This window comes from Triturus cristatus, chromosome 4_1, assembly GCF_964204655.1.
Source record: "Triturus cristatus chromosome 4_1, aTriCri1.1, whole genome shotgun sequence".
NCBI classification, from domain to species: Eukaryota; Metazoa; Chordata; class Amphibia; order Caudata; family Salamandridae; genus Triturus; species Triturus cristatus.
In genome coordinates, this window is record NC_140585.1 from 1092596239 (window position 1) to 1092612551 (window position 16313).

The window sequence follows — 16313 nt, forward strand, 5'->3', positions numbered from 1 at the left end:
AAATTTCACCCTTTCTCAGCTATCAAAAAGCTGCACTGGCTTGCAGTGGCTAACCGGATCAAATTCAAGGCTCTATGCCTTACATATAAAGCTGTATATTATTCCGGCCCCATGTTCCTTAAACAATCTCTCTCTTGGTATATACCCAAACGAGATCTAAGGTCTAAAAATACTTTAATGATCTTGCACCCTAAATTAAAGAGACTCAAATGGGGGGAAGCTGTTTTCCTCTGAAGCGGCATCGCTTTGGAACAGCTTGCCCATAAATATCACCGCAGCTCCCACGTTCCTGAGTTTTTAGGAAACTTGTTAAAACTTTGGCTTTTTAATTCCTAGCCTCCTCCGCTCTCTAGACACTGTAAACACCCCAACTTAGAGCCAAGACACCCTTGGGTATTCGTGCACTTTAGAAGTTTCCGTAATATAACATAAACAAACACAAAATATCTTCTCTGAAACATAGGACAATGTATGCAAAGTCCATTCTCTTTCTATATGGAATGCTTGGCATTTCTGCCTCTTTTTTTATTTTATTTTATTCTGGGTATATAATAATTGAAACGTCACACATCTAAACTGTTACTGCGCCACTTTACATAGTAGCGCACAGCTACTTAACATATTTTATATAATTTATATTCCTACCTTTATTTTTAGGGCTATCTGCTGATGATTTGTTTTGAACTTTTCTCTCCTGCCACTTTTTAAACAACTTCCCAGTGGGCTTACCATGATTTTCTTCAAGATCCATTTACATGAAATGTGTTTTTTTTTTTACACTTACACCCTGAAAGATAAATACAAAAGGTCTCCTACAAAGGAAAAGTTGTTAGGTAGTGGATAGAATGAGTTAAAAAGAGGAAAATCAACAGTTATGGACCAGCCAGAGACAGCACATATAAATCAAAGAAACATTTCAAGGAAACATAGAGGTCCAGTACTGAAGATCAATGCCCTATTCAAATGCAGTTATTCATCCGTGACATAACTACGCTTATTTCAAAATCATTTCCCTGTGTTCCGGTGCAACCTGCAAATCAGAAGCTCCACACACTATTTTCTGGGAGGGATTCTTTTTGTGGGTAAAATCAATACCCCATCCTAGCATAGGGTCTCCTGCAATGTTTTTTTTATAAATTCCCGAATGTCTAGCCATTTGTCAATATTTATTGACATAAAGTAACTTAGTTACTTATCACTCACCTATCTACCTACTTCATATATGTGTAGGTACATATCAATTAATCTCTAACCCAGGCTCTCCTGCAGTGTATGCCACCTATAAATTAGTGTATTGATACAGAGAATATTTTAAAAACATTCTCTACAGTCCCCAGTTTATTTTAAATGCCAGTTAATGCCCCGTTTAATAATACTATGGGTGAAATACGCATTTGAAAGACTGAAAGGTCACTTGCAACAAGGCAAGTTAGCTATTTAGCTTACAGCTCACTTACCGACTGGTGACATCACAGTCCTCCAATGTCCCACTTTCTGACACCATTCTGATGGGAAATACTGGCACCCTCCAAGGAGCAAATGAATGAAACTCACCAGACATAGCAGGTTTGCTCAGAATCTGAGTGAAATTTATTTATTGGTACCAAAAGCATGCATCATTGCTAATTAGCAAGGAAGAAGTCAGATCTGCCACCTTAGGAGCTGTCAGACTGCTTCTTCCCAGAGTGACAGGTTTCCGGGTGCTATATACCTTTAGTAATGCCATGTAAGTGGAACTAGAATAAGGCACCAAGCCAAATATGGCTAACATGGATGTGTAACATATCAATTATAAATGGCTAGATATGGGCAGACCAAAAAGGCTGGCTCTGCACTGTGTAAAGAACTTGCAAGATAAGGAAACATATGATGATGTCAGGACAAGGAAAGTGACATCTAAGGCTGATTAAGAATAGCTGCTGGAAGCTTGTCCAGGCAAGGTCAGATAGGAAGCCCTTTGGAGGTCTGAGCCTCATGTTCGTGTGAGTGCATTTATATGGATATTCATATATATTTTGCAACAATGTGACTTTAGGTAGGTGGGACCTAAGTTGTGTAGTGCCTTTAATGAGTGTGAGGAGTTTGAATTGAGTGCGTTTGTGTATCAGGAGCCAGCGTAGTTCCCTGAGGTGTGGTGTGGGCTCTGTGTGGGAGATTCAGAATGAGTCTGGCTGCTGAGTTCAGAATGTCTGCCCTCAATAGGGCAAATGGTTGTACATCCATTGACCAAACTGCTCAATATTAGTCAGGCTAACGGGCAAAGGTTTGTACACACTGGGCACCGGTGGCTCTTCAGCAGAAATGGGGCTATTCCTCCATCTTTAAGTAGGGTATGGGAACTGTGGGACTGGAGGACAGAATATTCTAGCATGTTTGTGACTGATTACCCTATCTGCCACACTCTAAATAAAGCCCTACATTTTAGCTCCTTATAACAAGAGGCCCATTAATGGGACCAGACATTTCTGTGCCTGGGTTTGCTATTAACAGCTGGTATCGTAACTCTGAGGGTTAGAGTAATGCGGCCCTTATGATTTGGACCCTGAGAGTCCACTAAGAAATGGATTTGGAATTATTGGATATAATGAATTCCCCCTGCAATTTATTCTTCTTGGCTGTATTTTGTCCTGGAAATTTTGGCTGCTTTAAGATGTCAGAGTCTATGGAGGCAACTGTTAAGGCTTGCTAGACTGTCACATTACTCATTTTCATACTGATGGACCTGAAATTCCTGTTACTAGACACATTGGGGTGATGGGGCCGTAACACCCATTATTAGATCAACTGGAGTATGAGCAGCTCGTAATGGGGGCCCTTACTGGTGGGCTATGGGACAGAATTACAAATTGGCTTAGTAACTTGGGAAAGGGCGACCCTACCATATTAATCTTCTGAATCTGGTTAGGCCAAACCAGAATTCATAGAGAATCTGTGCTCAACCCCTGGTGTCCAGAGCACAAGCAGCATTCTAACACCAGAGAAGTGTGTATTGAGCACAATCGGGATGAACAATTTTAACAATTTTAAAGTAGTTCTATATTTTTGTCATCTCTGTAGGAGGCATCGGTATACTCTGCGGCTCACTTATGACATTTTACTTCCATGCCATGGATGACTTTACTGTCCCATTTACTATTGCCTTACATGAAAGTTAAACTAAATCGAGTAATCCGATAGAAAGTACATGTTTTGGAGGAAAAGCTCAGGTGCTTTGATACTTTTTAGCTGTGGTACCGTGCAGAGTTCTATAGCCAGCAAATTCAGGCAGGAAAAAATGGGAGCACCATGACAAAAATGCTGCACTTACTACAGACACAATGACCAACATTTCATAAAATAGTATAGCCGAGGCCACTGGAATGATGCAGTAGTGAAAGGCAAAATTATGCCGCATTGCTGACTAAAGTATGCAGCACGAATATGCTAATTATGTGGCATTGTGTGGTGCATTCTGTTGCAGTATTATCTTTCTAATGTGCCCTTTCAACAGATTGATATAGAGGGACGCCAAATGCTTTGCAAAATACAAAGGTTACTTTGGAAACAAAACCATACACATTCACCAAATCCTACTGAAAATATAATTCTAACAAATGATATTGTTGTCTTATCTGTTAATGCAGGTGCACGTGTATTAACACTATTCCTTCTAACTCCAAGATTAAAATAGCCTGTGTAACAATAGTTTACACGTGTGGGCTTGTTCTGAGTGAAGCAACGTGGATTCACTCCTAAGAAAACAATGAGAGATGTGCACACATCTGGTGTGTCTGTATTTCCCAGGTATATTTAAGAATTGTCTTCAGTTTTGGATTTGTTCTGTCACTCCACTTGCTCCTTTAAAACCACTTCTCCCCATTATAAAAGCTGCACATTATTGCGTACTGCATATGTGTGGCGTAAATCCATTGTTAGGAAGCATTGTGAAATTCAAGACCTCAGACCCTCAAAATAGTAGTGAAATCTTTCGGATTTTTCTGTGCTGTCGCTACCCTAATACAATACTAATCTGAGAACATGGCCTGTGGTGTAGCATTAATTTGCATATAAATAATCAAATAAAATATATTCATGCCGAAGAAGGAATAATTATTGCCACCCTCTTTCTATTGCATTAAATAAGTAATATATTTCATTATACAAACAAAAGCCCTCTCCAACGTCATCCATTGGATACATGAATACTGCCCGGGCAACACTTTCCCTTTGTTAGTCTCACTTTAATACGTGTTTGCAACTGTCAGTAATTGAAAGGTGACTGGTTCACTTTTGCAGTGACTACCAGTGCATTGCACCATGAGTCCCTTGTTTCTTTCAGTAAATTATTTTTTGTTGAAATCCGCAAATTGTGCAGCAAATGGTGGACTATGAAGCAAGTGAGGCAAATCTACAATCACGCGGAAAACGCCGCAGCTGCAAAACCCAGTTGGCCCAAGCATATGTAAAGAAAATACATACTTGGTCCAAATAAAATTGATGCAAACAGCAAAAATGATTTTTTGTAGATCACTAAAAACAAGAAAAGTAGCAAAAAATCTAAGGATAGGTATCCTCGTTTCAATTAAAGTTATTAGTCGCATCTGCTCATGTAACAATCAGTGGGAGTGATTGTAACCACATTCCACCCCAAGAAACGCGTCGCTTTGGTTCTTTTTTAGTGGGACTTAGCTGAAAAGTTAGGCCATCTCACGACGTGAAAAATGTAAGTTGACTTGGCGAATAAAGGTACCTTCCCATTTAGAAGTATTTTTGGAACCCCAAAATCTGTGTAGATGGTCTCCTGAGACCCTGTATCTGATGAAGTCTCTTCAGATGTTACATGGGTTAGACTTCTTGTAGTATTCCTGTTGTGGGTTACATTGACCTTGAAACCCTTAAGTAGCAGCTAAACGCCTGTTTAGGTCCACAAGAGATAATGACAAAGAGGGTATCATGTGATCCACCCTGTATTATATATTTACGGTTTTTGATATCTGCTGCTGACAAAAGCCTTACCCCAGGCCATCGAACTGAGGTGTTTACACTATCGGGCAACGTTGTCACCTATTTGCACAGCTAATTACAGCAACCAACACCCAAAAGTGCTCAGTTAACTTTTTTAAGATGTCTGGTGAGGAATTGCAGACTTTATGCAGCAATTTTAATAACTCTTGTTTGAGCTGCACAAAAACGGATTAAATCAAAGTCTGCAAATTATGCAGCAGGTGGTGGATTATGTGTCAAATGATGCAAATTCATATTTGAGGTAAGCATTAAAGACGTACAATTATGTTTTCCATGTTGCGGGTGTGTGGCTTTTTGTAGTATTGACACAAAATTGCTGATCAGCCCATCTCGGGGAACCTCACTTCCTTATAGATTTAATAAGTCAGTTACTGCACTAGTCTGAGGTGTTTGTGAGAATGAATTACTTTATTTGCACGATCAATAAAAAGCATTGTAATCCGCTACAAAGAAGGAATAAAAAGGATTGGCAATACATTAGATACATCATGAACCATAAGAGTAAAAAAGAAAGCAATTAAAAAAGCAAAACCTATTAGAATTGCCATGGTGGGATAAAAAAGGGAGTCCTGGCAAAAGCCGATGGAGTGAAAGTGCTACAGTGCTGAGCTTCCGCCAGAGGTGGTATGCCCCAGAGGGGAAGAAGCTGCCGAATCCCTGCAAGAACCGGCGGTGTCCATTCCAGAGGTCGACCCTTTGGTTTGTTGCATGGGCCGAGGGCATAGTATCTGGGATGCTCAATGATCGGAGGGTTGTTAAAGTGCAGTGGGTATGTTGTGTCATTGACCAATAACAAAATAGGGGAATGGGGATCAATCATGAGCGAAGGATTGTGTTTGTGCTAGTAATATTTTTCTAAAGCGCATGAATACAGACGTGTCTTAGCGTTAATGAGGACTATCACTACTAAAGAGACCTGGAGACATACTTCAAACCCCAGAAACAAAGAGCCAAGTCTTCAAAGATTTTCTAATGGCCGACCTGCTTGTTTGAGGGAGGGATTGGTGTTTGTGCTCCATTCTGGACTCCCACATGTTTGGTTATGGACTGTTTAATCAGTGTCCGCTTTTAGGAGAAATTTTGCAAAGCGTGCCATGATTTGAGAAGTTGACTCCTTCAGGCAGAACTGGATTGCTTGGCGGCAAGATCTGATGCCATTGGCGTTAAAGATGTTTCGAAGGAAGATTTTGTGCCAAGGTAATAGAACTGGGCTCATGCAAAGTATGTGAGGATCTAGGTAAAGTCTGAATTTGTTGTCCTCTGGAGGTTGGTGCCGTTTTGGAATGGCATCGAGAGAAGGGAGGAGCCCAAGTCTGGGATGGAGCGCTTTTATTTTTAGTTGCTTTCTTAAGTAGGCGTCCATGTACGACTGCGCGGTTGGAGCCTTGTATGTATTGATGAGCATCCATGCATGGTTGCGCAGTCTAAATTTAGCTTTGTCTTTGCGCCAGGAGAGCTTCTTGATTTGTTTATTCAGTGCTAGCTTGAAAGCCTGTTGATGTAGGCTTTTTTTGCCAAAGTTGATCCGCCTGCAAGTATTTAACTGTTGCTGCTATTGTCTCTGACCAAGAATTTGGATTCGGGGGCGTGTTAGAAACTATTTCTTGCCATAACAAGGCTCTTAGTGAGTTTGGATGAGCCTCCTTTAGCAGTGAAGTGTTATTGAGAAAAGAGCCCTCTTGTACCTGTTCTTGATCCTGGAGGCCAAATTCCAGTCTAATTTGTGCTGGAGAGGCACTTTGTGGTAGCAAAAAAATAAGGGGGATGACTTTGCTCTGTGCAATGTTGAAGAAGCTTGCAAGCTTGCCAGGGAAACTTTCCAGGCCTTATGTTAGCACTGGAAGGTACTCTGCCTTAATTGCTGTTAGCAGTGGCAGCCAGGATGGACTTGGCAGTTTGGTTGCCAGGACTTGGAGTGCTGAGATTTGCGACACCATTCCTGCTTTCAAAGTGTTTTAATGCAATACATGGGACCAGCGATCCGGCAGCCAAACACCTCGATATTCTAATTTCCACTTTTCTTGATTACCTGTTTACTAAAAATGACTACCTTTGTTTTCTCGAGGTTAATAGATAACTCATTGGTCAAGCAGTATTGATGGAGGGAGTTAGCGGGTTTTGCAAGCCTATACCAGAGAGGTTCAATAAGAAAATGTCGTATGCGTATAATAGTCAAGTTATTCATTTTTGGCCTAACTTTGGAGAATGAGACCTGGTAGAATCCAGTTGAGAACACAAATCTGCCTGGTATAAGTTAAATAAGGTCAGGGCTGTCACGCAACTTTGTTTAATACCTTTATCTATCCAGATTTTGGATGTTACTCTCTTGTTGCAGTCAAGTGTGAGCTGGACCCAGTTCTCAGAGTATAGAGGTAAAATTCCTTTTAGCAGGTTTGGCAGGATATTCAGATTCACCAGCTTCTTCCTTATATATTTTCCTATTAGCCTGGCCAAAGCTTTCAGCTTGTCGGTGGTGCTCAATGTTGGGCAGACACTTGTGTGGTTTAGCGGAATAAAATGTTATTTTGTAGCCCAGGATTCCAGGTCCTCTAGTAATAGGCCCGCAAATAACTTTGCATCGATATCGAGCAAGGCGATCATGTGGTAGCTGCTGAGGTTCCTATATTGGTCCTTCTTATAGATGGGGTGTATGACTGCCCCTTTCCATGAGTCAGGGACCATGTTTTCCTTAAGGCAGGAGCTGTTTATTGTACCTAGTTGAGTGCCCGAGAAAGCTAGATCGTTTTTTAATACCGCTGTAGGTAGGCCGTTTGAGCCTGGGGGACCACAGCTTTTGCAGGACCATAATCTAGCTTTGATCTTTTGTTCCTTGAAGTTTAAAGGCGGTACCCTGCTGAGTGTGCTCGGTGATGGTTCATCTGTGTTCTGGATCTGGTACAGTTTGGAGATGTGCTCTACCCACTGTTCCTCAGTCGCTGTGTTTCCTAGGGCTCCAGCTGGCCCTCATTCGAGTTGATTAATGATGGGATCATAGCAGCTTTCTATTTTTTGCATTACATACCTCCCCAATTCTTACCCACTCCTGGTCCATGTGGGCCTGCTTGGCCTCCCATTTCAACTTGTTGTACTCTTTTCTTATTTCAAGAAAATACATGGGGTGTGCGCTTTCCGTGTATTGGGTATTTAGGTTTCTGGCTGTTTTATTGAGCCGCTGCCTCTGTTGCCTTAAGGCCTGGGTGCACCATTGCTTTTTATTAGTCCCCTGCACGAGGCGTTGCCGTTGTTGGGGGCATAGCTGTTTTTTTTCAAAGAAGCCAGCATAGTCTCCCAATTTGAAGTCATGTCCAGGTTTGCCCCTTGCGCTGTTGCTAACAAAGCTTTCCATTTTTCGTAATTTTTCGTGGATAATTTAGACAATCTTATTCACAGCCAGTGACTTCCTGGATCCTGTGTTCCAAGATTTTTCATGCGGTACACGTACTGGTTGTGATTTGGTATTTTTGTGATCTGACGGTGGTGATCACTCATATCTGACCTCTATATGTCGTGAAATATGGAGGTGAAAGTGTAATCCAAGGTTGACTCTGAGTTCCTAGATTTGTGTGTCGTGGCCATCGGTGAGTCAGCTGGCAATCTGCCATGGAGGTCCTCAACCCTAGGGTCTCCGTGACTGGTACAAGGGTATGATTGCATTTATTGATGGTCATACAGTGCGACACCTGTGGTGGAATTTCCAGCCTCAGATCTTGAACCCTTTCTGTAGTGCTGCTCTTGCACTGATTGGCCATGTTTAGATTGAAGTCTCCGGTAGTGATCCATGATATCTCACCGTGCGTGGCTCGTAGTTTTAGCAATTTGTTTCCTGTAGAATTGATTAGATTTTATGATAGAGGTTGCGTGTGATCCTGATTTCCAGTTTTGATGATGATTGCTAGCATGTTGGCAGTTTTCAGATCTTGTTGACTCGCATTAAAAATGTTGCTAGTTGTCATGTAGGTTGCTGAAGGGTTTGTATTCAGAGTGATTAGAGTAAAGGCGCGATTTTTAACATTTCACAAAGTATTCTTTTGGGACATTGTTCTTAGAAGGTGCGAATGGCAGCACATCTGTAGAGACTGGCCCTGATCATAGCATGTTACCTCACTTTTGTGAGCGGTCCCCTATCACTGGGTGGGACAGTCCATAGTATCCAGCAGTAATCTAGGATCAGAAGGCTCTTGCGCTGCAACATTTGCAGATAGTAGCGCGCTTCCTGGTTGTTATTTATTTCCTAGCATCAGTGGTGTCCGATTCCTCACTCCCTCTTACGATATATTGAAGCAGGATGAAAATAACCGTTTCTTAGAACTTTTGGCAGTTTTGCTTCTTCCCATTCCCAATTTGTGTTCTTTTTGGCAGAAAACAATGGGGTCAACCAACTCCAATGTGACCCCATTCTCTTCAATCTCTCTCCAGCAAAGGCACCGAAACCTAGTTGTCTGTTCTTTCAGTTCCAACATTACTGTAGCTGTGGACCACAACAGCTTGTACTTGCCAATTGATCAACCTGTAAAACCACTCTAATCTATCTAGGTATTTCCACAATCACTTTTGCCCTCATTTCTTCACCTAAAATCCTCCTTTTGTGCCTCAATACACTTTTCATCCACCAAATGTTCACTTCTTTAGCTGCTGAGGTTTCCCCATAGCGATAAGGTTGAAACTGTCCTCAGGAGAGTCATTTACAAGTGTCAGGTTATGGGGTTGAAAAGAAAAGGGGTGGAAAATGAATCATCATTTGCCCCGGAAGAGGTTGATAGCTGATGGTGTGAGAATCTAGGGCTAACCAGGGTAAAATGCAGATGGTGGGCACTGTGAATTTAGGATGAGGCCCACCTTTGTAGAAATGCAACTGGCAGGATAGGGGGTAGGAAGACTGGATCCATACAGGCCTGAATGCAATTGCATGCACATGTTGGCAGTGGAATTGTTGGATAAAGACTAAGGTGTGATCCTGATTGGTCCAGAGATATAGTGAAGAGAGACAAGTGGGAAGTTGGTGCCTGACACATTGTCTGGGGTGATCAAAGGTGGTTTCAGGTCCAAAGTAGAAATTGAGAATTTATGTTGGTCCAACAGGCCCGGGAGATGTAAATAGTAATCTGAACACAGCAGTGCCAGTTTGTGTGCATATGATGGTTAGAAGGTCTCTTCCTTTGCAAGCCCACTGTGAAATAAATGTCCCATCATAATGTTCATGTACACATTGGAGCCGTTCACATCCCAGAATTACACAGGCATAGGATAGATTCCAGCCCAGTGGGACTAAAAAGATGTGTTTAGGTCATTTCAGACCCTAAATATATGCCATTAGGTATTTGGTTGTCAAATGTAAGTCAACGAGGGACTATTATAGGTGTTGAGGTGATCGAGCTTGACATGCTTGAGTGGCTCACTTGTGGTGATTGACCATTGGGTACGTATATTACTTGCCAAGCAAGTGCTGTATGGATGTTTCACTTCATTGTGATATTCACATGTCCAGTAAGATCCTTAATATCTCTCACAGTAGGGGCCAGTAGCTCGTGTCTGACTGTTGGTGCCAGAGTCTGGTGAGCACACACACCATGCCAAGCAGTAGCATACTTTTGGTTGTGTGATATGGAAGACTTTAGGTGATCGGTTTGATATCAGGTGGTAGATGAGCTAAAAGTCAGAAGAGGGTGGTGTCGAAACATGTGGTTGTGTTTCTGGTTGCACAAGAGTGGTCATTGACCATTCTGAGAAATCGGAGATTCAGCAGTGGAAACATATCCTCTCCAGACCCAAAACAAACCAAAGAGACAGTTCACAACATTCCAGCCCATCTTAGACAGTGTGTGTTTTTGTACCTTTGTGCAGTCACCTGGCAAATGTTGCAATCTAGGGTGGCCATCTCACTCCACGTCGTTACGGATACTATTTCCACTCATGAGCTTTTCATCTACAGATCATTGTGGTGGGTTAATCTAATGACTTCAGTGGATGCAAAATGACTACAAAACCCAAAATGCATTAGGCTATCACACAAGAATCCAGGACTGGACATAGTGTTCATAATAACCCATAGGGAATTAGTCACCCTATGCAAATCACATGGGAGATGCAATCACATAAATGTTTTACAAAACCATCCTGGATTGGAAGTTCTATCCTGAAGAGTGTGAAGGGGACCTTAGCTGCGCTCCTGTCCCCAGTTCCACAGCAATCTCTACTTAACGGGATTATTCCAAGGCAAGGCCAGCATAGAGTATTCATTGCGTTTGCCTTGCACCACAAATAGACATGTTAACGGGGAACGACTCTTAGTGCAAGTAACGAGGCCAGTCAAGTCCATCGCAAATAACGTTTTACATCAGTCCCACGGAAGAGAGTTCTCGAAACCGAAAAGCAAACAAAACCTATTAAATCGCGAAACCACTGACACATTAAATGTCATGTTTAACAATTCGGGCACGTTAAGCTTTGAATCACTATTGTACCTTGTCTGCGTGCATCATCTTGTGTGCGTCCAGTACGGGCCATTCTTCGGGGAGGGGGAGGAGGCGTGCTCTTAGCGGGTTGGTGAACACACGGGCGCCGCCATGCTGTGCACGTGCAGTGATGACTAACCAAGGGCGCGAGCAGTACATTCCTCGCGTTTCCAGGCTGAGCCGGCCTTTGGTGATCCATTGTCTCTCCCTTAAAGATGCTAATTGGCCCCTCGGATCCCTTCTCGCCCGTTATCATCTGTGGGACAGCTGGAGTCTGCTGTTACCCTGGAGAGGGCAGTTACAGTGATGAGCGGGGGCTGCCATGTGACTCTCTTGTCCTACAACATAATGACTACCATGGCAGTGCGGGCAGTAGAGTTGTGCAATTGACGAGGCCCCTACACGCACGTTGAGTTTTTCCCTCTACCCTTCCTCCAACCACTCGCTCACTCAGAAATGAGCCACCTCAAAAAACGTCAGTTTTAATAACCGCGCAGAGCTGGTTTCTTGCCAGTGCTTGAGACGCTCTGGTCTAGTGTCTGCGCGGACCAGGCCCGCCGCCAGCACAGTGCCAGAATAAAGTGGAACACATATCATCTGACAAAAACGTCACTTTCTAAACCTCGATCACAGAAATATCGTTCCATTGGAGTTAATCATAGAAAACCTACACCCAGCTGAGTAACTTTTTTGTAAAGGATATCTAGGGACCAATATTTGTCTTTAGTTATCAATATTCTGACACAGCCCTGGCTTTCAGGGCTGTGACAGTAGGGTCCTGGCCTCCTGTCAGTGCTTGGGCCCTCTGGCTTCATGATGGTGTTCTGCAATGCTTCCAGCAGGTGGTGCCACCTGTTCTGAAGACACTGGGGTTGTTGTCTGTAGTGGTACCGATGAACAAGATCGTGTGGGGGGTTGGCGCCCTCTGGGACTGAAGGGGTGCGTGTTATTTCCCTTTGGACATCAATGCAACTTTTCACAGTGGAGGAACCTAACATTATATCATTGGCTAATTCTTGTTCAGGAGTCTGGGTGTATGAGCCTATTGGCATGCTCATTTTTTCATATAATGATAATGTGTTTTTATATATAGTCCTTGCTCAGCAGAATCTTGCCCTTTCCTAGTGCCCCAAATAGCAGGTGCTGTTATTACCCTTATGACGAGTCCATACGGTAACTCCACTCTGCCTGATTCCGCGTGGGCTGGGGTTCCTGCACCCAGTTCTCCTCGGTGTTAACACTTGCCCTGATTTTACTGGGCAGAATTTCCACCCGGAAGAATCGCATAGGGCTTTGGCTGTCGCAGCCGACAAGCCTCTATCTCCTGTTTCTTTTAAGCCAGAGGGAAGCTACAGTGCTTCTACTTGCCAGTTCTTCACTTTCCCTTTGCTCAACCTACTCCCCACGACCCATTGAACTCCACCCTACAGAGGGGCAAAAATATACATTTACCACCTGCTCGAACATTAATGTCAACAGAGAGCATTTAAATGAACACATTGTGGGTGGGGCTGTTAGTTAAGGACATACCCCATCATATATGCCAATCTTACCGAATCAGGCGGGAGACTACCGACTACAAGGCTGGTCTCCCGATTCGTGCATGCAAAAACCCGATTCCTCGTTGGGCTTCTGCCGACAGTCACCGGTCTTGTGTGATTCAGAGTATTTACTGTCAGTAACCTGCTCCCCCACACCAGTGCACGTCATATTTGTCACACCCTCTTTGCCTGTCGTAGCGCTTTCTCCATGCACCTGACAGGTAAGGAAAAAAACTGGTATTCTCATTTAGGCCCAGTACATGACAGTAGACCAGAGTCAGGCCTCAATAGAAGTCAATGGGCGAAATACATTCTCTCGATTATTTATGAAAATCTTCCACTGTACTCTTATAAAATGTTGGCATGTATGCCGTATGTAGAATGGAACCTTTCCCTGTGCGCTGCCTCATGCGTGACGTGCCCGTCTTCTTATGGTTACAGGTTTGCCACCAGAGAGAGGAATGCCCTGCTGCTCTACAACGGGCGCTTCAACGAAAAGCATGACTTTATCGCCCTGGAGATCATTGAGGAGCAGATCCAGCTGACCTTCTCGGCAGGTAAGGAGTCAAGTGTGTTTGCTGACGTCACTTCAGCAGTGTCGGATAATACGATGCCTTTTCACATAAATTGCAAATTTGCACCAGGTACACATATAATTTTTGCACTGGTATGTCAACGCAAGTGTGTATGCGCTATTAGTGGTTATGCCCTTGCTCCTCATCAGAAATCTCATTAGTGTAGAAGATTTTTCTGCCTCCAATCTTGTATGCCAAAGTGGAAAGCATAGGTCTAAACAAATCTATGTGCCTCCCCGCATACATCTCCTTTACAGTTAAAATCATCCCTTTGCTAACTAGAGGAGTTGGCCTAACGGCTAGGGCGGTTGACCTCGAATCTGGGGAACTGGGTTCGAGTCTTGGCAATGACGCTGAACATCCTGTGATTCTGGGCAAATCACTTAATCTCCCCGTGCCTGACAAAAAATGAATGCGTGTCCTCGTGTATTGCAACTGATGCTATGCAAAGCGTTGATGCTCGATTGGGTCAAGATCGTGCTAAAAAAAACTCTGTAAAAAAAAATATATATATATATATATTCCTTTTTTTCCTCCTATAGTTAGAGTAATGAACAGGTGAACCCGTGCTGACTTTTATGCTAAACCTGTGAATTAATTTACTGTTTATTTTGCATTGATTTGCAACATATTTACACTCTTCGGAAACTATCAGATGCCGCTTGAGTACTTTAGAAATAGAACGGCCATTTTAACTTGCTAAATCTCAGTAATAATGGCAGTTACTTATTTGTGTTGGGAGTGACCTGCTCCCAGCAGTATTTAAGCACCATATCAATTACGAACCAAAATGTACATGTATATACGTTTCATGTTTGCAGGCGTTGGCTTTCTTCTCTGCATTTTGGTATCGTTCATGCATTCTCTGTTTTTGTGATGTCTTAAAGTGCCCTCAGGCGACCATAATGTGTGAGATTTGTGTTTTTTTAAACATTTGTTTAAATAAAGCTAAATGAATGTTTTGGTATGGTAGCGAACGGTCTCTACATCCAACTCCCTTCTGATGTTCATGAAGCCCATGAAAAAACCCACAGCCTTCAATCTGTTCTAAAGTCTCACACAGCGCCAAGATGCTGCGGAGTTGGGGTACGCTGTGATGAACAAAAATATCACAACGTAAAAAGAAAGCCGTCCTTATCTTCTCTTGATCTTCAAAATAGCCTTTAAACTAGCCAATATTTCTGGTGTTGGGCGCCTGCCTTTGGTTTCGTCCCTGATGATCCTGTCATGTCATGGTTTTTGTAAAACTTTTGGGGAAGCTATTGGACCCTCATCAACCTAAAAAAAAAAAAATGGACTGAAAGCAAAAATATTTTTGGGGTCTCAGGACACGCACATTGTCATAGTTGTATCAGCAGTGAGGGGAACTACTTTGTGTGCGATTGTGCTCCATGTGAAAGGGCAGAATGCCATCAATCACAAGAAAGTTAGCTAATGGCTGAAGTGGGCTGAACCATTGACCCGTGCTACAGTGGACGGACAAAAAATGGAAATGACGCAATAATAGAGCAATGGATGAAGCGAGCTGGCTGAAAGCCCATGTAGGGAGATATATTATACGTATAATTTTAGTAAAATCAAATGGTCTTGGCTAACACCAGTCCTAAGTAGGCTTATGTTGTTACTCCTGTGATGGTTAATCACCCCTTTGAGTGGAAGTACAAGGCGGTGAAACGTAGAGTGGGCCGTGCTTTCTGCGACAACCTGCCTGAAGGTGTAGCGTGGTTGTTCAGGCTGCAACTGGTCCTGCTATGCAAGCCGCGTCCCCCCTGTTTGACCTGTGCGCATAGACTTTTTTGTGCTGGATTTTTTCTCAGTTTTGACGAGGAGCTGTGAGGGTGTGTGGTGCTGTGGTTTCGTATTCTGGCTGAGCCTTCACCGTATACTCCGCTCAACATCCTGCCTGTCTCAACCTGACCGGGATTGCAGCAGAGACACCCCGAGGATGCCTCTGGGTTCTCCTCCAGCTTCTGCGCCTGTGATTGATGCTGTCTGCTGCACACTCGGTTTACTGGCTGGAATATTCTTAGAAACGACATCTGTCGGACCAGCATTAATGTATGTTTCTAAATCCCTACAGCCCACATGACAAAATAATTAAAGAAGTGTGAGCGCGTGCTGTCACAGAGCGCTGTTGTCCTCGGGCTCACCTCGGCCAAGAGATCCAACATGGATAGCACACATGTTTTTTAAAGGAGTTACTGCTAATATGTGTTCTTCTCTCGTGCAGTTTTATCTGACTGTCTTATTCAGATGTCAGTGATGGGAGAGTGACAGGTAAACATGCACAGCTTGTCAGAACTCTTAAATCATCACAATGGAAATTGGGATTTTGGATTTAGTCCTTCTAAATGTTTAATATTGACGTCTGATATGATTATTTAACTTTAACCAGAGTCGAAAATGTGATTGTTCAAGTAAAATGCTAAGATCATATGTCAGTTCCCCACAGTCCCTCTTCCCTGTTAATATCTCACCAATGTGGGAAGGTGGCTGGAGTGTGACACACACAGACACGCGCACGCTCTCTCCAGCTATCTCGCTCTCTCCAGCTATCTCGCTCTCTCTCTCCAGCTATCTCTCTCTCTCTCTCCAGCTATCTCTCTCTCTCTCCATCTCTCTCTCTCTAGCTATCTCTCTCTCTCTCTCTCTCCAGCTATCTCTCTCTCTCCATCTCTCTCTCTCTATAGCTATCTCTCTCTCTCTAGCTATCTCTCTCTCCAGCTATCTCTCTCTCTCTC

The 16313-nt window shown here is 43.1% G+C and overlaps 1 protein-coding gene across 2 annotated transcripts in view; it reads left to right on the forward strand.

Annotated features, from left to right (window-relative positions):
- The window catches only part of CELSR1 (cadherin EGF LAG seven-pass G-type receptor 1), a 457515-nt gene that overhangs the window by 208890 nt on the left and 232312 nt on the right, over nt 1-16313 (forward strand). For both annotated transcript variants that reach the window (XM_085654077.1, XM_085654076.1), the window contains exon 4: nt 13439-13554. In XM_085654077.1, the coding sequence (XP_085510203.1) occupies nt 13439-13554 (116 nt within the window). The remainder of the gene's footprint in view (nt 1-13438; nt 13555-16313) is intronic.